Source organism: Engystomops pustulosus, chromosome 4 (assembly GCF_040894005.1).
Source record: "Engystomops pustulosus chromosome 4, aEngPut4.maternal, whole genome shotgun sequence".
Lineage (NCBI taxonomy): Eukaryota > Metazoa > Chordata > Amphibia > Anura > Leptodactylidae > Engystomops > Engystomops pustulosus.
In genome coordinates, this window is record NC_092414.1 from 74234851 (window position 1) to 74259893 (window position 25043).

The 25043-nt window shown below is 34.9% G+C and overlaps 1 protein-coding gene across 1 annotated transcript; it reads left to right on the plus strand.

Moving 5' to 3' along the window:
- The first annotated feature begins 6401 nt into the window (after positions 1-6401).
- Positions 6402-24566, plus strand: LOC140129009 (homeobox protein EMX1-like). Its single transcript, XM_072150660.1, has 3 exons — positions 6402-6954; positions 21474-21658; positions 23643-24566. Exons 1-3 carry the CDS (start codon positions 6666-6668, stop codon positions 23808-23810), a joined length of 642 nt encoding a protein of 213 aa, XP_072006761.1. The 5' UTR covers positions 6402-6665; the 3' UTR covers positions 23811-24566.
- Positions 24567-25043: the final 477 nt, after the last annotated feature.

The window sequence follows — 25043 nt, forward strand, 5'->3', positions numbered from 1 at the left end:
GGTCCTCCAGTTTCCTCCCACAGTCCAAAACATTCTGTTAGGTTGTGAGCCCCATTTGGGACCGATTTGGCACGCTTTGTGCAGCACTGTGTAATCTGTGTGAGCTATATAAATAAAGGAATTATTATAATTATTATAATATTATTATTTATGGCATGGTAGACACACTGCGCTGCGTAGTGGTGTCTGGTGGTGAGTGACAGGCTCTCACTATAAACCCTAAGATCAGAGACCAATGCTTACTGTTACATCTAAGCAGTGAACCCCTTCTGTTTCCTTATCATTTTCTAGAACCAATGTTCCAAAGGTTTTCTTGCCAGCCATGGTCCTCCCCACATGTCACCTGCAAAGGGAATACTGTACTACTGTACAAAATGTATGAAATAATGAGAAAGCAATATATGTTTAGTTTACAGACATGTGCTGTAGGTAAAACATTATTAATGTACAATGGGGAATGGCACAACATTTAAGACACAAATATATTCTTGTTTTTGTCTTATGTTGCCTATAATGGTGCAGTGGAAAATACAGGCAGTCCCCGGGTTACATACAAGATAGGGACTGTAGGTTTGTTCTTAAGTTGAATTTGTATGTAAGTCGAAACTGTATATTTTATCATTGTAGTTCCCGACATTTTTTTTTTTTTGCCCCAGTGACAATTGGAGTTTCAAATTTTTTTGCTGTAATAGGACCAAGAATTATCAATAAAGCTTCATTGCAGACAATTTTAAGCTGATTATTGCAATCTGGGACTATTTTAAAGCATCCAGAGAGCTTCACCAGAGGTCACAGTGGGCAGAGGGGTCCGTCTGTAACTATGGGTTGTCTGTAAGTCGGGTGTCCTTAAGTAGGGGACCGCCTGTATGTCCAATACAAAACAAGCCCTCTCACAAATTAAAGGTTGGACTTGATGGACTTGCATCTTTTTCATCCTTATATACTACCATTATTTATACTATGAACTATCATAGTATCATAGTTTATACGGTTGAAAAAAGACACCTGTCCAGCACTACCGCCTCTCCCTCTGCCTGCTGTAATCTCACAAAATGGGAGGGGGGAAGTGCTCATTCACAGTGTAACAGACTGTGAAGACAGGGTGCAGAGGGGCTCTGGTAACATAACATAATACTTAAAAATGATTTTATAAGGATGGACGATGGAGTAAGTGTCCCTGGTTTATCAGCCTTGATTTCCTTTAAATGCAACAATGAAATAAAATGCTTGGTCCTAAAGGTCCAAAATAGATTAGGAATCAAGATAAAAATTCAGAGACCAGTAACCAGAGACTCAGGATAGTTCACCTTATATAAATATATATATCAGAATAGGAAACATCTCGGTGGGATGAAGTGCATTCAGTCTTTCGCCACAGCTTGCTGCTATAAAATATCCACTTATGACAGGTAGATATAAATGATTATATCTTTATTCAGTTTATTGTGTATCATCTCAAGATAACAGGTTTACTCAGCCATTTAGTTTAATGAGCAGCAACCAGAGTGACGCCTTCGCACTCCTACTGTAAAATAGCACTGATAATCTGAAAGTGATCCGAAATATTTGGGGCGAGTCCGCATCCAGAAGATTTTGTTGCAAAAAAATACTATTAAGGCATTCAATGTTTGGTCATATTAAACCCTTTGAATTAAAGCTATTGAGCTTCTTTATGGAAGTCTTTATTCTAGTTAGTGATGATACCATATGGCACATATGTATCATAAAACAATTATAATAAGTAAACTACAGACACTGGTAAACATAGGTCTCAAACAGATATTGGTCCTACCTATATTATACTGAATATGCGATTATAACCGAATTTGGAAAACATGTTTTTTCCTCTCCTGTCCTTCATTAAACCATATGGCACATTTAATTGGGTGTGGCTTATGTTAGAGATATTTGGTACTAGGGGGAAACAAATAGAAAAAAAAAGTCATTATAACCTGATTGTGTAAGGATCTGTTCAAAGAAACAACAAAAGGTACCACAAAACAGGTGTCAGATTCACTTATAAATGGCACCTGTACATAACACGTGCTGATTCCCAAGTGATTCCCTCTCAATTACATTGAGGCGTTTACATGATGTTCTTACATCTGTTTTATCTTTGTTACCAATAGTGGAGGCAATTGGCACTTCGTACTATAAAGACTTATGGGAGCTCCACATGAAATGTTGCTTTGACACTGGTGATATTAAGAAATTAACCAAAATGAAAATATGAAATCATACTTAAAGGGGTTGTCCATTTCAGCAAATAATATTGTTTGTGTAATGAAAGGTTATACAATTTTTCAATATACTTTCTGTATGAAATCCTCATCTTTGCTTGCTGTCCTTCTATAGGAAGCTTCTATGTTTACTTCCAGTGGAAAGAAATCTGTCAATGGTCATGTGATGGACACACAGATACACAAGCCATTATAACACACAGCTCTGATTGCTCTCTGTGATAATAACGGCTTGTGCACCTGCAGGTACAACACATGGACAGATTTCTATCCACAGGCAGTAAACATAAAAGCTACAGAATGACAGCAAGCAGAGATCTAGAAACCATGAGGAATTGATACAGAAAGTATATTGGAAAATGGTATAACTTTTCATTACACAAACAATATCAATTCTTTTCTTAAAGTGGACAACCTCTTTAAGACCAAGAGGAATAATACAATAGTACATAACAATATACCTATTCAAATGTACATCAATGGACATCCTCTTATGCAGATAAAATTTGATTCTAAGGTTTCAAAGGTTTGGCTTTAATATGATGTACATATTACATATATGCAGTATATGTACATTAGGTTGTACATAGTCTTGTGTTACCTGCCTATAAATTTCTTGTGTTACATTTTCAATGTAATAGACTCCAGTCAGCGGAGGGGTAACTTAAAGCTGCTAGACCTAAATACAAAATCTCTAAACTATAATGTCTAATTTCTAGTACTTCATATATAGAAGAGACACCTGATGGGCCTCCTAAGGCTTCTGAGCCCAGAAGTGACCGCTGCCTCTGGGGAAACATATAGTATAAAATTGGCAGTCTAGCTCTGCGGTGTGTCATTACATCCATGTTTACAGCACTGAGATGTGAGATTTTATAACAGCCGTGTATGTGGCTATGAGATATGACTATGTCTGTACGTTATAATTGACGTGTAATTTTTTTAGATGTGACTGTCTGTACATGTGCTGAAAAAACTGATAAAAATAGCAAATTAACAAAATGTACTCCCTATTAAATTACTTTAAAATAGCCATATAACTGTCTCATACATATAAGGGAATTCCCTCCCTGTAATACTACTGGCCACCTTCAGAATCCCTTCTGCACAGGGGAGGCCATTGAGGGGCCAAGCTTTCTCATTTGGATAAGAATCACTTTAGAAGCCCCCTACATCACCGTCATTTCATTGGGCACATAAATATGTGGCCAGCAAGCCACATAGAATTGTTTGCCTTCCTAGTTTAAGCCTTCCACATTTTGTTGTACAAGTTTAAAAAAATAGTCTGACCACTATTGAAATCAATTGCTGAATATGAAGCAAGGCATTTTATGCATATTGTTTGCTGCAAATTAGTACAGAATTTTGTAAACAGATTGATAAATATGCCATGTTGTTTTTTCCTTGTTTACAAACACTGAAACAATAATGTCTGTGCAAAGGAGCAGTCAATGAGATACTAAGGCTAGGGACACATGGGGGCAGAGACAGTCTGCAGTCAATATGGTTGTTGCTGTTGCTTCCATCTGCAATTTCTCTGTAACCTGCGACATTACTCTGTAATCAATGGTTGAAATCTGCAAGGAGAATCAGATCAATAATAGAAATGCTGTGAATTTAAAACCTGTAGTGCAATTCATTTTTTTACAGTGCATAGAATATATTAAAATCTCTTTGCCAACCCACAATGTATGTCTCCAGCCTTAATGTAAGGTGCCTTTAAATCCATTTGTTGGCTGTATAAAGACTGATTAGCATTCTCAGAGGGAGTTACACAGTGTGTACTGTTCTTATCGCATGAATAAGGGGCTATGACCTACCCTCCAGAACAATGCTGGGTCACTCCACTTTTCTCTGAAGAACATTTCATAAACCAGTTGCAGGTAGGCAATCCCTTTATCTAACATCTGACACAGTTCTGTTCTATTTTTGATGTTGTCAAATTCACTTGTATCCTGTGCAACAAGGCCAAACAACTGGCATGGATTGGATTGATAACTGAATTGATACATGATCCATACATTTGTGCATTCCAGGCTTGGGAGAGGCTGAGTGTAGTGTTCTTCAATTGACTGATTGACAGGAAGTTTAAAAAAATGTCTGTCCCCATGATCAATCTTTTATCTCACACATCTTCACTGCTGATAACCTTTAGATATATTTACATCTGTATGTGATATGAGCAGCTTAGCAGCTCCTCTTATAAACTGTGTACTGTAAGTTCATTGCCCCTTTAACTATGCCATATCTGTGAAGTGATTCTCATACATATAGCGGTATATTTGTCTGTTTACAAAACTGACATTTCAGCTGTGAATGTATAGTTTACATACTATGATGTATTTACAGAAGAAGCTCAGTTTACTTCATCATGGTCTATACCTCTTTTAGCTTTGGCTTGGAAAGCATCATGGAACCTGCTGTTCTATGAATGATCAGGTAAGTATTAGACTGCTAAAACCATATTACACCGTGTCAGACTATGTTAATATGAGCAGTTGTTATTTTTATTATTTTATTCAACATTGAAGCTTTCTGATTCATACAGGTAGAATTTTCACATGTATCAGTTTCCAGGGAGTTTAAACCAAAAATGATAGATGACATGGACTAGATTAGTAGATAGATAGATGCTGATAGATAGATAGATAGATAGATAGATAGATAGATAGATAACACATGTGAGATAAAGAAATGTATAATATACAGTATATTTAAAACATATATATGATATATTATATTAGATAATTAGATATAAAAGACACCAACCATACATACATTAGATAGATGGATAGAATAGATAGAATACATGTATAGATAGACATGATAGACAGATGATAGATCAATAGATTAGTATTATATATATATATATATATATATATATATATATATATATATATATACTGTATATATTAGACTATACATCAACCATTTATAGATTCGATAGATAGACCTGATAGACAGATGATAGTTAAATAGATGAGACAGATAAATAGTAGATACATGATAGATTAGATAGATATAGATGTTAGATAGATACAATAGATGGATAGAATTGCAACATGTGCCCCATCCGTTAGATGTTAGTATATTTTCAGTGTATCAACAAAAAATACATTTTATTGTACTAGATATAATCTTATGAAAGTATATAGTTCATAAACGAAAAAAATACGACTATCTATACTATGGACATGCTGGACATGTCTGGTATTATTCATATTTTATGTTTTACATTATTTTATTGGATATTTCTGATATGATGGTGATTTTATTAAATACCATCAAGACTTATAACTTATCTCTTATCTCTAGATCAGTAATTATGTTGACTAATTATTTCATAATAAAAATATGGAGCTGTGCATTAATAAAGCACAATGTAACCTTACGTCTCTTCCGGAAGCCAAGTTTAAACTGTGAAAGCTTCATCAGGATTCCGACAATTCTATTTCGAGTCATATCTAATACCTTATCACACTAATACCCAGTAATATAACGATCCATTGCTCCGGAACATGCCAGGAGATGTAAAGTTTTTTCAAGATAAAGAGGACAAAGAAAACTTGTGTTATCTGTTTACTGAATATTAATAATAAAAATTAATATTATGTGGTTTTGCTGCATTTTACTGAAGCTTACTATTTTGTCTATTGGTCTGTGTTTCTATTTATTCTGTAAACTGATTATTAATTAACCACATTTTCTATGGTTTTGTAAAATAAATAAATACCATTTTATATACTGTATATAAATACATATATAGCATTTGGTTGTAACATTACAATATGTATGTAATAAAATAGAACATTTCTTGTTTAGTGTCATATACAGTTTCAATAAAATGTATTTCGTTGTATTTGAACATAAGGACCTGGGAATCGTTATATTTCTTTTATGATTAAAAGTAAATATTATGATAAATATTGTATATATCAAGTATCTTTATAAATCTGTATAGATTACATTTATTTCTATCTAATCCGGTTATGTGGAGACACATCCTGCGGCAGGTAGTAGACTTTTCAGCATGGGTGCCATGTGTAGGGTGCACCTCCCAGCTGCGGTGCTATTGGTGAGTGTGCAGATTAGAGGAGGGGAGTAGAGGGATGTGTGTAGATCCTCCTGACTGTCCTCCCCTCAGTCCCCTCCAGTCTCCTGTCTCCTCTACCTGCTGCCTTCAGTCCCTGTGGTCATAGGGCACCCAGCAGGGCACCTGATGCCATATAGACCTCTATCCAGTGTGGAGCTACCTTACAGAGGCTGACGTCCTAGATCCTGGAGGAGGGCACATCTGCAGAGCATTACATAAAGACCATCCAGGATATTAGGAGAATACATTATAGGAACTGGCACCGGATTCTATTGGCACCGGGTTATGCCCACCTCTCCCTGTCTCCTGTAATCTGCCCCAGGGGCAGCACCATGTTTCTGCCTCCAGCCAGGAAAGGCTTCTCTATTGAGGCTCTAGTGGGTCCAGACCGAAGTCCAGAGGAACCTCTCAGACCTACTGCCCTAAAGTTCCCAGAACCCGGGCATGGGCTGCCCCCTGCCCCACTCCGTGCCGGGATCCGCCTTCTGGGGGCCCCAGACCTGGTCTTCCCGGAGCCCCCTTCAAACCCTTATGGGCACGGCCTGGGCATCCCCCAGCACCGCATCCTGCACAGGGACCCTCTCAGCTTCTGCCCATGGATCCTGCGACACCGACTACCTGGTGAGTGTAGACACATGCAGAATTCTAATCTATATTATTCCAGATTACTGGAGAATGCCAAACTAAACTATTCCAGATTATGTGTATAAGATATGATTTATATTACAAAAGTATGTCATGTCACTGTAAGAGATGAAAAGCAGGATTATATCAGCAAGAATACAAGTTCTGTTCCCCATTGCAATACATGGGTGCTTGTTCTCAGTGGAGTTTTGTTTCGTTTTTTTCCAGATCAGATTCTTGCTCTATACATAACCCTGAATGTACTGGCAGACACAGCTCCACTAAACAAGCAGCACCTTATAGCAAACCTTCTCTCCTTATACATATCCATATAAACCTGGGGTTATACGAGGTTATAGTACAACACCACTGTATATGTCACTGACACAGAGCACAGCAATCACCATATTATATCAAGAAAAATCCAAGGCTGCATACATAGATATAGGAAGTAAATATGATAGATAATTACATAGATAAAATGTGCACATATAGATGACACCCTCAGATCGAAATGGTGAGAACAAGGCATAGAAGAAAATCATGTTGTCAGCTCAATCATAAGAGGGACTTTATGGGTGATTCTTTCAACCCCTAATTTACTCTTGGTTGTTTACTCTGTTAATCTGTGTAAACATTTGTGTGTACACGTATTTTAATAAATATGTATCTATTATATTAATATATATATATATATATATTCGGCTACCCATGCTCTAGCCTATTGTCGGCAGGACACCAATATAGTTATACACACCAGTCAGATTTATTAATTAGATTGCATATTTTATGACCAATGTAGCAATATTTTCTCCTAGTGTGTCTAACTTCTAAATTAAACTATAGGTCTGTAGAACATTCATTTTATGTATGATGAAAGTTACTGCTATTAGAAGAAAGTTTGGACCGTTTCCCACCAATAATAGACAATTACTTCAGTATTTTGCAGGTTTATTTACATAGCATGCAGCCATATGTATGTATATATCTTATGTATATATATATCTATCTATGTAACATGTAACATGTATGTATTTATATGTAAACATGTACATAGCTAACTATTTATATTAGTCATATTTGCTTGTCATATGCAACAATTGAATTATGTACTTTAGGATTCTGAACAAATGTACTATAGTGTTTGAAGGATTCTAGAGTCATTACCACATCAATTTATGTATATATATATATATATATATATATATATATATATATATATATATATATATATATACACACACACACACACATTTATTATATATAATATTTATAATATTTGTTATATATTTTTCCCAGTTAAAAACAAAAACCTATTTGACCTTCCCCAGAATTAAACAGCATGAAATTCATTCATACAAGAAAATATGATTTGTGGGAAATTTCTTGATATATATATCAGTATAACTTTTCAGCTTCGCTGAGAAAAAAATAGCTCTTTAATGGCATTTGAAAAATATCAGAGTTTGGTTTTACATTTGGAACAGGGACACTAAAAAGAAAATCATGCTGCTTTTCAAGAAAAGTGCTTTAAGTAGGATTAAAAATACCTTTTTAACCTTATATAACCCATTTTATAAGACTTGTATGCGTAACTCCTCCCCCTATCCCTTTGAGCATAGCTATCTACATTATACCTTGATGTACTGTCCAGTGGAAAGAGGTGCATGTAGACTACCTGGTTGATTTTAACTAACTTGTTATTAGGCTTTACATTTTTACAACTAGGCCATTTCAGATAGGGCATTTAGATCTATTAAAAAAAGCACCGCACAATGCATGAAGCGTTGTTCCTCATCCAACTCCTGCAACATCTGCAAACATCAGTTGTGTCATTATTTACCATGTTCTGCACTATATGTTGTCCCAAGAATATCTCCAGAGTAAATTTACATGTCAACAAGGCTGTTAGAACAGGGTCTGGATTATGTGCCAAGGTGGATAGAACATGGGAACTTTTGATTCAATAAATATAAGGCCCTAGAGCCAGGATTACCTGTTTCAGGTTCGGTGTAGACTTTACGAAAGAAATTCCCATTTAAATGGTGCGGCAATAATCATGTGCAGATTTTAGGAAGGGTTTCATACTTTGGCATACATTATACATTGCAGATTAGCAGGGACAATTTTGGGTCAATAAGTCTTGTACATCTATAGGGTGAATAGGTAAGTTCAAGAACACAAATATACATTATGATGGAACTTTTCTCATTTGACAATTTGGCCTGAGTCATTTCCAGTTTGATCAAACATAAACATCTATAGATACAGCCAAATCTATAAATTGGTAATAGCTAAATGCCAGGATAAAAGTATATATTACACAGATATACACAAGCTTAAATCAATGAGTAGAAATATCCTGACACATTATAGTAAACCAGCTATTGGCCACTAGAAAACAACTGTATGTAACAGAAGAAAGGAATGAATGATTCATTAGACTAATCTGATGACTTTCACTGTGGGGCTAGGACTGGATAAGTAAAACGTCATCAAGTGATTGCATGTAAATTCTGTGTAATTACAGAAGATCAGGAACATAAGGTGTGAGAAGCATTCCTTATATTGTTAGAAGCAGTACATTATGACATCACTTACACTCAAAGCATAATAGGGAATACAATTATCTCATTGTAAACCCCATTATAACCCAATAAGGCAGTTGTGTTTATACTTGACGTTCATAGATAACACCTTTAATATTTTTACTATTTTACAGTCACTACTAATATCATTCCAATAATAGGTTATAATGTGGCAATAATAGGTTATAATGTGAACCGTACTGTTTCTTTTAGTCATTTTGTTATGGTGACTTTAACACAGCCACCAAATTAATGCTACACCTAGTAAAGGTTTTGTAGAATCATTATCGATCCGGCTGATATTATGGTAAAGCTAAACAATCCACATTTGTATATGATTTTTCCCCCTGAGGTTTTGAAGGATCACTATCTGTTATCATTCTGTAAGTGTTTTACACTGTACTGCACTACAGAATTTGCTGGTGCCATATAATGATCATCATCGTTATTGGAGAGGGTAAATAGGGGAGCCATAATTACTATCACTTTTTAGTTTTTCATATCATGTGATGTGGAAAGAAACTTCATTATTATAAACTCATTTGTATAAATATATAGTCATGTATTTGAAATACTTCTAAAGTGGCCAAAATATCTGTAAGTTTTGGTGGGAAAATTAACTGCGTTTAATTGATTTAATGTACAAAGGACATCCACAGCGCTTAATGGAAAACAGAGACATTCAGTACAGGTCACATCCCGCCAATATGAAGAAAAGCATAATTTCTATAAAATTATGTATTTATCTTATTACAACAAAAATGTTTTGGGATAGCTCTGACTGTGCCAATCCTTCTACTATATATGTGGTTTCTGATTTACCAAGTTTCATTTTAATATACAAGTTATTATTTTGCTTTCACTTTACATAAGGTGCTGCTACGGATGAATACACATGTATTAAAAGCAAGCAGCCCTAAATAGACTTCCCCACTGCAGGACTAAAAGGTACAATGGAAGGCCCAGCTACTACGGGAGGCCTGCGGACAACATTCCCAAGCCATTCGCTTCTACTTTTTGAGTTTGATTCCCCAATAACCTATAAGTCCTCTGTATATAAAACCTGTGTGTAGCAATGGCAGCAGAGTTTAGTTTGCAAAATGTGGAGACTGGGATTACAGAATAAGGATATATTACCAAGGGGCTGATTAATTACTGACAAAATGTCCCATTTATTTGAATGGGGCTTACACACCCATTCCTCCTCATAGTCTCTAATCTCTGGCGAGCAAGGCCCTCGCTCCTATTGTTCCAAATGACTGTGTTTGTACTCGGTAATGCTTTATTTTATTTATGTATGTCCCCTATGATTTGTAAAGTACTACAGAATAGGATGGCGCTATATAATTAAAGATTATTATTATAATATTATGGGGCTTGCTTGAGAAATCCTGTGCTTGCCGCTAAAGCAATGCAGTGAAGATGAATGGAAGTGATTTTCAGTAACAGAAATAAACTCACCCTAGCCAATACATGATCTGTACAATATTCAATGAAGAATTGACACATTCTTCAAAATATCTGTACTGGAGCAGATAAATAAATGAAGAACATTTTTACTTGGCGACTATCCACGTAAATTCCTTATAAGATTGGACTATTAGCCATAATGGCTGTTAAATAATGCTCCTCTGTACTGCATATATATTAGGGTGATGTAATTATTATGAGCATTATATTTCATGATATATAAATTAGTTATTCTCAAAATTTATGTTTATATGCTTTTTATGTTTTTATATGCCAGAAAAAAATTATCATTTTCTATGAACAGAATGAATGCAAAATGAAACCTGAAATGCAAATAGTAGAAAAAACAATAGAAAGTAGAAACGTAATACACCTCTTCCTTCCTTCTAGTGTATAATGTCTTTCTTCCTTCTAGTGTATAATGTCTTTCTTCCTTCTAGTGTATAATGTCTTTCTTCCTTCTAGTGTATAATGTCTTTGCATTTTGAGACATCTTTAGTTATATGTACATAGTTATATGTACTGATTACTGTGCAATGACCCAGACCCATGGCGTCAATGTTATCTATGAAGCTGTCATCAATTGTGCCATAATGAAAGTAGGATTACAAGACAGGACAAAAGTCCCATGAGCAAGCAATGACTTACAGTATCATAGATGACCTAGTTGCTACTCTTACAAATAATATGGAGACATAATAATTTGGAGAAATAATAACGCTCAAACAAAAAAGGGATTATTTGCATTGAGAAAACGAGGATCAAAGTAAAAAAATTGTTAGCAATTTTGATAGTTTAAATGTCATTTGTGAACCATCTTTGAGCGTTACACAAAAAGATAGGATTTTGAGGTGGAGTCGATTATCCAAAGGTCTGCAAAAGGTGTAAATTTCTAACTCCACTTTCTAATCTGTCAATTTTGTCCCATTCCAAACAATTCTTATTACATAAAAATCATGTGAAGGCAAAAGAATAAAAAATGTATCAGTGATTGTATCCTCACTTGACATTTTCACATCTATCAAAATCAGTTTTGATTGCTTTAGTGAATTATTGCAGAAAAAAATAAATCTACCAGATTAAAAGTGGCTCCAAAGTTAATCCATGAATGCCTTTTATGGTAATCTACTGTCTTAAAACTAGTAATTTTCTTAGATTTGTTTATAGTCCACCAGGTGAAGAGCAGTTAAAGAGCAGAAACCCTGCCCCTCACCATGAGGCAATAGTTGTTCAGCACAGCGTCAATGCAATTGTGCAATACAGGTGGTCCACAGGTTACGTACAAGATAAGTTCTTTAGGTATGTTCTTAAATTGAATATGTATGTCAGTTGGAACTATAGCTTTTATAAGTGTAACCTCAGCCAAAAAACTTTTTTGTCTCTGTTATAATAATATTTAAAAAAAATGTGGGTTGTCATAAGGATTAACAATAAAGCTTCATTGCAGTCACCTTTGATGACTCTTACAGCTGATTATTGTAGCCCAGAGCTAAAGTACAGTAAATTACCAACATCCAGAAGGCCGTTTGTAACTAGGGGTCATCTGTAAGTTGGGTGTTCTTAAGTGGGGGACCGCCTGTACTGATATATTGAAGGAGTTTTTTTGTAAAAGTGATTTGCATGTTCCCCACTGGCTTTATTGATCCTGGGGTTTACTTGGGTTTCTCTCCAGAGTGGTTTCAGTTTGCCACTACCTTAATCACTCCAGAACAGGGGACTAATGTAAATGTTAATCTGGATAATTCCATATTAATTCAATTCAATGTTTAGTTATTGCTAAGTTTTGGGGCAGATCAAGTGGCATTGTTGAAGAGCAGTCGAAGATTACTGCAGCGGTTTATGATGTATGATAGTGGCATGCTGGCATGTTCAATCTTGCTTGTTTTAAATAAAATGATAAAACGTTAGTAAGTGCACACTCCCCTCAGGGCACATAGTGGTCACTGTAGCGCTTGATAAGTAGAGAAGTGAATCGAGGATGTTTCCCTTGTGTTTAAGAAGTATCCATGACACCATGTGCCTCAGGTTTCTTCTACAGGGCCACATGATGCATTATGGGTAGAAGTATGTGTTAATCCACTAATTGTTTACCAAACTGCATGATCAGCACAAGATCAAACGTAACCCTTATATCAAGTTGTTAACGACAATTCCAGGTAATGCACAATAACTACCACTTACTTAAGGACTTATTTTACTGCCATCACTACCCAGAAGCTGAACCTGATGTTTAGGTGATGGGTGACTACATCTACATTGACGTAACAAGTTTCCCAGGATATTTCCAAAGAGTTTGTCATTTTGACAAACTTTCACTCTCTGGGGGTCATAAACCTTTTGTCAGGAAATGTGTGCCTATCTTTTTTGGGTTGGGGGAAGGGGTGATGTTGGGCTTGTTTGATTTATCATCGGGCATCTGAGTCTGTTGGGTTTTTTTTTTTGCCACTTTCTGAAAAATTTGCAATAAAGTCACAAATTTGTGAGCAATCAATTCTACACTTTTTTGTTTTCCTAGGGCAGCAGGAAAGTCGAGTTTTTTTGCACCAAAATTTGTGACTTTTGTAAACATCAACATCTGAATTCCACGGTTAAATCAGGCACAACACTGGAAAACTTGGTAGGGCAAACTTTGTTCGGAAGGTAAAAAAATCCGGAAGAAAAGTACAAATCCACCAATGCTCTCAAAAAGGTCACAAAAAGTAGTGGAAACAAGAGAAAAGCATGTTAATCTAAATCCATTCTTTCCCTCTTAAGAAACAGCTGCCTGACAATACAGTGTATAGTGTATTATTTTAGTGTGAAAAAAACAGCTCTATTTGCTGTATTTGAATTCATCTTTTTGTGTACCTTGTTTGTGTACCTTGTTATTCCATTTTGATACAGTTACTAAGAGAGCATTCACCTATGAATGACGCTTGATGAAAGACGCATTTCACTGATTCAGAAAAGCCAAGTGAAATTGATGCCAGAACATATCTGTTGGATCCTTTGAGGCATCCAGTGCATTCGTTATTGCGACACAAGGTGCCTTACCTATGCATAATTCAAATGATGTGGCTACTTACTGTCTATAACCACCGGATGGGTGTATCCAGCGTACCAGATAGTCATCAATTGTATTTCTTTTCACCATAAAAATGCTGGTCAGCGGAAAATGAAATATGTGAACGTGCCCAAAGTAACTATTCCGTATGTGCTCTATTTTTTTAAAACATTCTTTTTATTAAAGATTTTTAGTAAATAACAATGAAAATTAAGTTAAAACAGTGGCAGGAAAAGAGGGACGCTGCCCTCAACAATAGCATAAAATCACACAGGACCCAGTAATACGTAAACAATAAAAGATTGAACTAGCATAAGTTCAACAGATCCATGTGATTGTATCTCGGTAAAATAGAACAGTGGAGAAACATGTGAATCATATCGATTTCTATAATTGGACTGAGAAAGTTGTCGCCACTGCGATGTCTACAATCCCATCTTCAAAATAATTGAAGAAGATAACCACAGAAAATAAGAAGCAATTTAACACAGTCTTATAGGAGGGGGAAGGTGATAAGGGTTCCAAACTCCAGGACTGTGCTATTTATATTGTATGTTTATCGCAGCATGGTGGCTTAGTCGTTAACACTACAGCCTTGGAGTACTGGGGACCTGGGTACAAGACCCATCCAGGTCAACATCTGCAAAGAGTTTGTATGTTCTCTCCATGTGTGTGTGGGTTTCTTCCAGGTCCTCCGGTTTCCTTCCACACACCAAAACATACTGGCTGGTTGGTTAGATCCCCATGTGGTCAGGGACTGATTTGGCAAACTCTGTGTGAGCTTAATTCTTAATTCAACCAGTGGTCGCAGGAGTAGCACCAGTAGCATAATATTTATACCTACAGTACACATTTTGGGTTCAGTACCTATCAAATAGCTCACCAATACCTGATGGAAGCCATTAGTTTGCTAGTCTGAATACAGTAATCTTTGGTATATATATAAAATATTCAACATTCCTTATAGACATTAGGGTAGATTGACTGGTGCAACATAAAGTACAGTGCCTATACTGTCCTAATGTGGGCTGTATAGTGTCCCTCTCCATCCAATATGGTCTTCAGGAGTCTAAACTGACATGACGGCACCATCTTATATACTTAAAAACTATTAGGCTCTTTTCAAATCGTGTTGCTTAATGTTGTTTTTTGAGGTAACAGGGAAGTCCTGCACCCATAAAATGTTACTTCAATAAAGTCCAGAGTTACAATTAGAAAGAAAAACAATCTATGAGTTTTAGGCCTTAGCAGCCTTTAGTCATAGAAAATAGCATGTGCAACAAACATAAAGTTGCTGAGTTTCATGAATGACTGACTACTTGCAACTATCTTCTTTACTCCCTGTACACCAACATTGGATTAGTAATATGAACTATAATTATCTAGTTTTGTTCTGCCACAGGAACAGAACAACAAAGTTGTTGACAGTGCCTGATTTATTGTAAGATGGACCCCAATCACTTACAATATGGTTGTTCAGGTTTATGTTATGACTTACATAATTTACCATAATGCGCCATTTGTTTAATCGGTATGTTGGCATATGTAATAGAAGCTCCAAATGCAGGTGTGAATATAGTCTTAAAGGTAAGGTCAACACTCATTTTATCACTGGATTCTTTGTTATCCAAGCTAGGAGCAAATAGGCGCCGGATATAATACAGCTGTCCTTACATGACGTCGTCATTAAAGGGGATAGTATTTAGGTGTCCTTAAATAACATTGTTAAAGGGATATTCCACATTTTCTGGCTTTTAATGGCCTTAGGTTAGCATCAACATCGGAGCAGACAGTCACCCCCTGCGTCCTAGAACTTTCTGGTATTGCCGCCAGCTGTACACTTTACACTGGACATAACTGGAAGCAGATATCTCAATCAACTGCTCAGCGGCCATTCCTGCTGTGCCTTAGAGTAGCTACTATACAGCGATATTTATCTTTTACAGTGTAGCAGTAGATCAGATCTGCTATTTTGCCTCCTCAAGAAAATGTTATAATAAAGATTAAAGGCTTATACCTTTCCCAATTCGATACAAATAAAAACAGTTAAAAATTACATAACTTGGACCATCAAAAAATTTATTTATTTAAGTTATGGGTATGAAAATATGCTGATCCAAAAAAAATATCTGTTTTAAAAAAGTTTTTTAATATTCTTTAGAGTCCATGACGGCCCATTAAAGTCGACATAATTTTTTACCGCTCGGTGAACACGATAAAAGGGAAAACATAGGACAAGTAAGGGTTAAGGAATCGAAACCAGAAACTTTTGAAATATTCATGGTGGACGCCCCAAATAAATGCAGCTGCACCATGATTGATTATGTATTACATTCTTTTTTATACAGTTTTTGTTTTAGGCAATAGCATGCCAGTGTAGGTTTGCCACATATCTGTAAAAACTATTATAGTCATATTTTCAATTTATACCTTGAATAAAGAAGTAGCACTTTATGTTTATCTAACATCACTATTCACATATGTTATGTCTCCTATGACCTACAGTATTCTATGCAGAATGGTTTTCACAACCAGCTGTTTTTTATGTTCCTTTTAAAAACAGTCACATCAATTGATTTTTTTCTACGTAAACACCATTTTTGTAAAATTTTTACTTAATTTTTTACCAAATGTTTACATTAATTTGCTAACAATAAGTAGCATATATACTTTGTTCATGTATTCTCATCTACATATGGCCAAAATTGTAGTATTCAAAACTGCTGCTTAGTTCCACATCTAGTAATGGCTGACTTAAAGGCCCTGTAACAGGAAAAAGGGTTTTCTAAGACTAAACAATTGTGAGTGAACAAAAATACTACATTAATTCATTAGTTCATTAAATCATTAAAAAGACCTAATATATGAATGAGCAAATAAAAACTACTAAAAATCATTTGTCGAAAATGAGATTAATACTGCATGACCAAAAATCCTCATGACCTTCTTTCATTGAACCTTCTGCTCATTAGGCTCATATAGAATTATTAATGGATGCCACGTAGACATATTTTCGATTTTTTTTAATGTAAACCGGATTAACAATCTCTGAATTTATAAGTAGAAATTGTCACAGGACAAGTCATCCCCAAGTCTTCATTGAATTTAATCTACTTTCAGGATGCACAATATTGACCTTTCTTATAAGATTGATGTCAAAATGTTATTTTAAGTGGCACACCGTGAAAGTGCCCGAGGTCCCAATATGCATCTTAGAAAAGTTATTTGTTTATAGTAATAGAAAGCTTTTAGGTTCCTAAATGGGAGAAAAATATATTACATATTTAATGCTTTAAGGCATGTAACGTATAAATAATATTCAACTTTTTTATTAGCAGAATAAAATATTTTTTCATATGAATGGATTGTAAGAATCAATCTGATAGGATAAATATTCCCTAAGAAAAATAGTTAGTAGAGAAGTCTAATTTAATTAGACTTAGTTTGTTTTTTTCTACTGAAATATTATCGATTCATGATATTGGAACTTTTTATATTCACCTAACTCTTGATGTCTGCACTAATGAGCAGAAGAATAACGTATTCATTCAGTTTTATTTGCCTCTGTTATGTGAGCACTTTTGCATGTTTACGGTCATATTAACAAATACATGGGATTTGCTCTTCTACCTACTGGGGGTTATCCCTACTCTTCACAAGTCAACGTACAAATCAATTACTGCATTTAATATAGAATTATAGCAGAATGCACTCAACAAGCGTTCATGGCAAAATACGCTCTATCTGTAGTATAGTAATAGAGAAGAGAATAAGTTTTGTATTGATTGTCATAAGAACAAATACTTCCTAACACATTCTGCAATTTATGTTTCCAAAAAAGTAATTTGCTTGAGAGTGCTAGAGATTTATATGATCTAAATGGTGCTACAGTATTAGTAAATTTACAGCTCAACAGCAGTTGGGATTGGTGGATGACCATAGAAAAACAAGTCACACTTTCACTAACATTCCTTGGATTTTAAAGTCATAGAGTATTGATTGTCCATCTTCATTTTTGATGAGAAAAGAGAAAAATCATTCAGTGCAAGATATTGCAAACAAGATACAGTACCTACCTCCTACATCACATGGTTAGCAACGCTGTTATTATAGCATATAACATTCCATTAACAGTCAATTTAATATTGTTTGTTTCTTTATTTGCTTTTCGCATAATTCAGTATTGCAATGAAACTTTATTTTGACATTTACGTATTGTGTGCTTGCACTGTAATAGTGTTATAGCACACAAGAGTTTGTATCTAAAAATACATAAATAAAAGTCTTTTAAATAAAACAATGGTTTAAAAATAAGAAATATTTGAAAAAGTGCTAAAACAGATCTGGATATAAAATGAACTCTTAATTGAGTTCTACCCATAAATGACTAAATTGTTTAAGTACTGAGATTAAATATAACAAACAACACAAAAGATAACATAGATATTCCAACTATAAATATATAAATATATATATATATATATATATATATATATATATATATATATATGCGCTTGACATGGTGTAGTCAGCTCAATCATTCAAGCGTTGCACAATTAAGTTTTACCTCTTGAGGTAATTCACGTAGCTGGGAGGGAAGCTTTGAAGGCCAGTTCCTGAATACCTGAGGGCTATTTGAATACTTTGCAGACCAGTTCTAAAATGATTTCCATTTGGCCTACTGAACATTAGCTGATGACAAATGATGAGCTTTTAAGTATTTTACCACCTGAAGACTGTGAACATCGTCCTTAATGATGAATGCAGACTTCTTCCTTTGTTCATCATGACAGGTTCCAACCCCACTGATGCCACCATATTTTACTGTATGTTTCCATATATTACTAAGCTGTTTGAAAAGAGTATATAACACATAATATTGGTTTGCATTATTTAATCCATTTATTGTGTATCTGATGCTATTTTCAAAAGAAAAAAAACATTTTTAACCAAGGAGAACAGAAGAGTTGTGAACTATTGTTGAGTCGTTCTTTGTTTAACAGTTTATTTACATGTAATGTCCTTTCATTACAATGAAAAAAAAATGATGTTAATTTGGAAGAAGTATATACTGAGCTAATGTAACAATGATTTAGTAAGTGTATACACTATTTTTAAGTGTATCCACCTCCAGCTATATTTCCCAATCCCAAAAATGAAACAAACAATGTATTATGATACAATATTAAGTAATAAAAGCAACTACTATATTCTAGATAGAAAACAAAATTCTCCTAGCATTTATTATCTGTTTCATATAGTTGTACTTATGCAATACACAATAAGGGCTAATGAATACATTATTTAAGGGTAAGCCGAATTTAAATGAAATTAAACAATTAACAAAATCATTAACTTTTAAATACATTTGCGTTAATAATGTAAAAATGAGCAGCAAATAAACTTGGTTGGAATGTTGCTAAAAATTATAGTATTATTACAGATAATCAATATCATCAAAATAATAATAAAGAACATTACAAAGTAATTATCGGCACTACTTTGTCAAGCTGACAACAATGGATTATACTACATGCTTATTTCTTCAGTGGTTCTGTTAGTATACACAACACATACATATTACAGATGCAATAATAATCAAAATATATATTGTCCAACTCCTCGTCTTTAAAAATCCATAACTTTTTACATTTTCCATCACAGAGCTAGGAGGCCTTGTTTTCTGTGTATCAAAATATACTTCCCAGTGAGAGAATTTAGTATACCATACCGGTTGCAGAGAAGCTGGAAAAAAATTCTAAATTCGAATACAAAATTGCCGAAAAAACACATTTGCTTCCTTTCTTGTGGACGCAGTTTTACGGCATTCCCTGTTCCCTCTAAATTACACCTCTACTTTATTCCTTGGATTGGTATATTTATGAAAATATGAAATTTATATAGGTTATATTATGTTTTAATAGATTTAAAAAAATAAAAACACATAACTTTTTCATACTTCGGCATACGGACACTCATATGGTGTCACTTTTTCCAGGACACTATGATATTTACATTGCTACCATTTTGAGGACTGTACTACCTTTTAATATCTTTTTATCAAATTTTTTGCTGTTGAAAAATGCCAAAAAGTTGTATTTCGGACATTTGGACTGTAATTTTGTTACTGGGTTCACCGCTGGAAATAACCATTTTTATATTTTGATACATTGGGACCTTTGGGGATGCGGTGATACCTAACCTTTATGATTTTATTTGTTTACTTATATTTATATCAGTTCTAGGGAAAGGTGTGTGATTTTAATTTTTTATTCTTTTTATTTCTTTTTAAACCCCTAAGGGGTTAAACCATGATAATTCCTACCAAATACTGCAATATCGATAAATGCTAAATGTTTCTTAGTTTACATTTTTTTTAGTCATTCCGTCATCTATTCTTTAAGACCCTAAGGCTTTATTATTCCTTTCTGCGTAAAAAAAATCTTCGAATGGGCTTTGACTCTGCAGTAGGTGCATGTGGCTAACATCCCACCCACTATGGTCTCTTTTATACATCAATGTTTTCATCTGCATTTTATATCAGTAATTGTAAGCCAAAACTCCACACAAAGGAGGTACATATTTTCCCATTATTCTTTTTCTCTGCTGGATCCATTTTTTGTTTAGTGGCCTAAATGCATATTAAGCCTCAAACAGATGAACATAAGGGAGACTGCAATCTGGCCACACAATATGTGGATGGATCACGGCCGCCATAGACTTCTAGGGCACCTGATCATGGTGCGGTGAGCACACGCTGTCTCCCTGAACTGTGACTGGGTCCGATGGCTGGTCCGGTGGCTGCACGGACAAATATAGGACATGTCCTGTATTTTGGCAGGTTATGGAGCTGGCTGCTGGGCTTTCAATGTCCTGAGTAAGCATACATTCACCTGCATGAGGCCTTAGCTCAAGTATCTTCTGGCCACGTGTAGTTTCTGCAAAGTGAAATCCCAAACAAAACTGTTTGAGATTGAACAAATATAGAATAATATGTTTTTTGCATGTTTTCGAAATAATCTAAATAATATAAATTACAGGATATTTCAAGAGAAACTAATGTGAACTTGCTGAAGTTACGATTCTAATAATGTTATTCTAAGAAATTATGATTCTAATAATGTGTTGGTTCATATTAACATTTGTGCTTGGCAATAATATTAGGTTTGTTGTTCAGGTAAACTGTGTGACAAAGGACCATCATATAAACTCTGTTATATCCAAACGTCTGCCTAAAGGGATTATTTTTGTCATACTTTTAGCCTAGGATATGTGTAGATCCCACATCCCTAACTTTAGTGAAACGTCAGATAAAAACATGTTGTAACTTTTCTTTTGTATACAACACATATGAATATTATTCTTATGATCACAAATGACTTAATGATCACAAATTTCTAAATATTTTTTAAAAGGTGAGGAAAATACACCAGAGAACTATTTACTTCAGGGACCTTTTTCAAGAAAACCTAAAAGAATACGAACTGCTTTCTCTCCATCACAACTTCTACGACTTGAAGGAGCCTTTGAGAAGAACCACTATGTAGTGGGGACAGAAAGGAAACAACTTGCAAACAGCTTGTGCCTCACGGAAACCCAGGTAAAGCATGAACACAGCCCATAGTGTATTAAGCCTGGAAAGTACCGTTCGTAGATAGAATATATGTATCACATACATTGTTATATTGTTATAGTCTGATAAACATACAATATATGGAATGGTTGTCAAGGGCATATGGAGAGGTCTCACAGGCTAAACCACCTCCATACAGGTTAAATACAGGAGACAACTATTGCTAACTTCTCTGACCAGTGCTGGCACCTAATGTGGCAATCAAAGGGATTCAGCAAGTAATTCATATGGTTTGTGTAAGGAAAAGTCCATCACAGATCTGACCATGGACAGATTTCTATGCCCTGGAAGTAAACATAGACGCTTTATATAGCAAGACAGCAAGCAGAGATCTAAAAAAACGTGAGGAAGTACAATCATAAACGTTAGGTATCCTCGTATACTTGGGTCTTTAAATCCTTAAATATCTGATCATTCTAAAAATAAAAAATGATTATATGAACAAAATATAAAAATTATTATTCCTTGCCTTGAATACTCCACTTACTCTTGAATACTGCCTTGAATAAAATTAACACTCTTTCATCGTTTTCCCTCCCCTAAAAATTTTAAAAACTGATCAAAAGGCTATACAATTGTGAAAATGGTATCAATTAAAATGTTAGCTCATCCTTCAAAAATGAAACCTTGCCTACCTCCATTCACCAAAGCATAAAAAAGTTATAGGTGTCCGAATATTGTGATTTTTTTAAGGCAGTTTCTAATTTTTTTTAGGAATTAACACATAACCCAATTATAACAATTCCATTATCATACTGATCCTGCATTGTTTTGCAAATTCCACCACATTTTCACTTTTTTTCCCAGCTTTTTAGTAAATGGTACAAAATATTATATGGTGCCACCACGAAGTGCAATTTGTACCGCAGATAACAAGCCCCCTAATCGCTATGTAAATGGAAAAACAAAAAATACATGGCTGGTAAAAGGAGGGGAGTGAAAAAACCCAGAAAAACCTTTGGTGATAAATGTGTCTTATATTGTGATTTAAGCTGAAGGAAATAAATAATTTTTTTCTATAGAAAACTCCCCAGCTTTCTTTCCTTCTCTTACCAACAACAAAGTAGCAACCCTTGGCTGTATTAAAATTAAAAATTCTATGCTCCTTTTTTATCCAAACCCTATCTGTCTAGTTGTAAGGTAGCAAACAAAAAGGGATTTCAAGAGAATGTACACCTTTTTCCTATTAAAAAATTGTTTTAGGCTTATTGTTCCTTAAAATTCACCAGATGATGTCTTTATAAAAGATTGTTGATCAGTGATAAGTGATTACACTGACCGTCTTTTTTTATTTCAAGAATTCTTGAACTTTACATTTTTAATTTTTTTTTACTGCCTACCTTCCAAAAACAATGGCCCACATTTATCACAACTAGTGCAAACTGCATTATGTGCAGTTTGCCTGTGGAGTGTGCAGAGTGCGCCGGATTAATTGAAACTGCCCTGGAGGTGCGCACCATTTTTTTTTACTTCAGCATTGCATCGCAGACATATCTGTGGCGCATGTCAGTAATAAATGTTGCATAAACTCTGACTAAGCACTAACTTGCCCCTTTAGGTGCACATTTTTTCTGCAGCCACAACACAAAACTAGCACGGAAACTTTATAAATACATGTGCAAGCAGTTTGCACTTTCTTTTCAGTGCAATGTAAGACAGAAAAGTGGTGCAAACACCATGTGGGGGCTAATACTTAAAAAAAAGACATATGAATAGAGGCTTATATTTTGCTTTATACATGGAAATGTATATCACGGCTGTCAAACAGGGGACACTGATTGGTTACAGGTGTGACTACTGGCTATTGTGTGAGGGGATTGGGGTCCTGTCTTGCAATTAATAAAAATCCTTTTAGAATTCACTGCAATGCATAAGAATGTTAGCAGTTTAAAGCTCATATTAAGCCCCTATACTATTAACAATATATACATATATTATTTTCTTTCTATAGGTAAAAGTATGGTTTCAAAATAGAAGGACTAAACACAAGCGTCAAAAATTAGAAGAGGAATGTCCAGATTCTCAACAGAAAAGAAAAAGCAACCAGCATATCAACAGATGGAGAGTGGCAACATGTCAGAACAGCCCCAAGGACATTGATGTCACATCAGATGACTGACCAGATGACTGAAACACTTATGTACTAAACTGCATATGTTACATGAAGACAGACTATCATGTCACATGATCAGAGGTGGTCTGAAGGAGACCACTATCAAAACTACTTTTGGAGTATGGACATTGGACAATGCACTTGGGTCAAAGTCTGTAATTTCATTTTTGCCTGGATATTCCGGCTTATTATTTTTTGTCCTAAAATGATCTATTACAGAGCTCCATTGATATGTCTACACTTACAATCCTCCGAAACTGAACCAGATGGACACAACTGAGAGGTGTCAGGACAGTATAGCAATAAGACATAACTTTTACCTCAGGAATCCCTATCGTGTACTAGATAGAGCATATGTAAATATATATTTAAACTCAGAAGATGTGGCCATATAGGGGGATAAATTCATATCAAACGTGTTGCTGGTTGTTAACAAGTTTATTTATTAAGGAGTGTACATATCCCTCAGGAATGCATTCTAAATATCTATTAAAATACTATGCCTAAAAAAGCAAGATCTTTTGTTACATTGTAGTTAGAACCCCTCTCACTTGTAGGCTTCTCAATTTTAGCAGTAATTGATATTCTCAGTCCTCCCATTGCATAGTTTCCATACAGCTTTGTTACTTTCGTCTGCTTTACAAATGCAGCCATTTTGAATTTTAGTTACAATTAACCATGGGAAAAACAAAATTGCACTTTTTTATCTATCAAGTGTGACAAGTTTCTTTTTTCATTGAACTGAATAAAATATCAAACCTATATTCATGTTAAGCAATTCTATCAAAGCAGCATGTAAAGGGTCTTCACTTATATGGTGGGATAGCCAACCGCTTACAGTGTGTCAGAAAGACTGATACATTTATTTCAACTTTCTATTATTTCTATATTATTTTCCGGCAAGCAAAGTTTTTTTGCAAATCTGTGAGGGAGATTGTCAAATCACACTTGTATTAAAGTTATGCAGAGTGTAGTACAATATTGCATAAATATATGGGAGACACAACATCATATCACAAGATGGACACTATTGACACAGTGTTCTCTTAGGTATATAGTATAATGTGATTTTTCAGATTCCAAAAGTGAAGGAAAGTTTGGCAACTTATTCCGGCACTCTGTTGGTCTTTCTGCCGATGTCACTTTCCATACTGTTCTGGCCCTGTGAAGTGCTAGCCTGGACGGATCCAGAATTTTACTGCAATATGGATGATAGTTAAGATGAAAGGCAGGAATAGG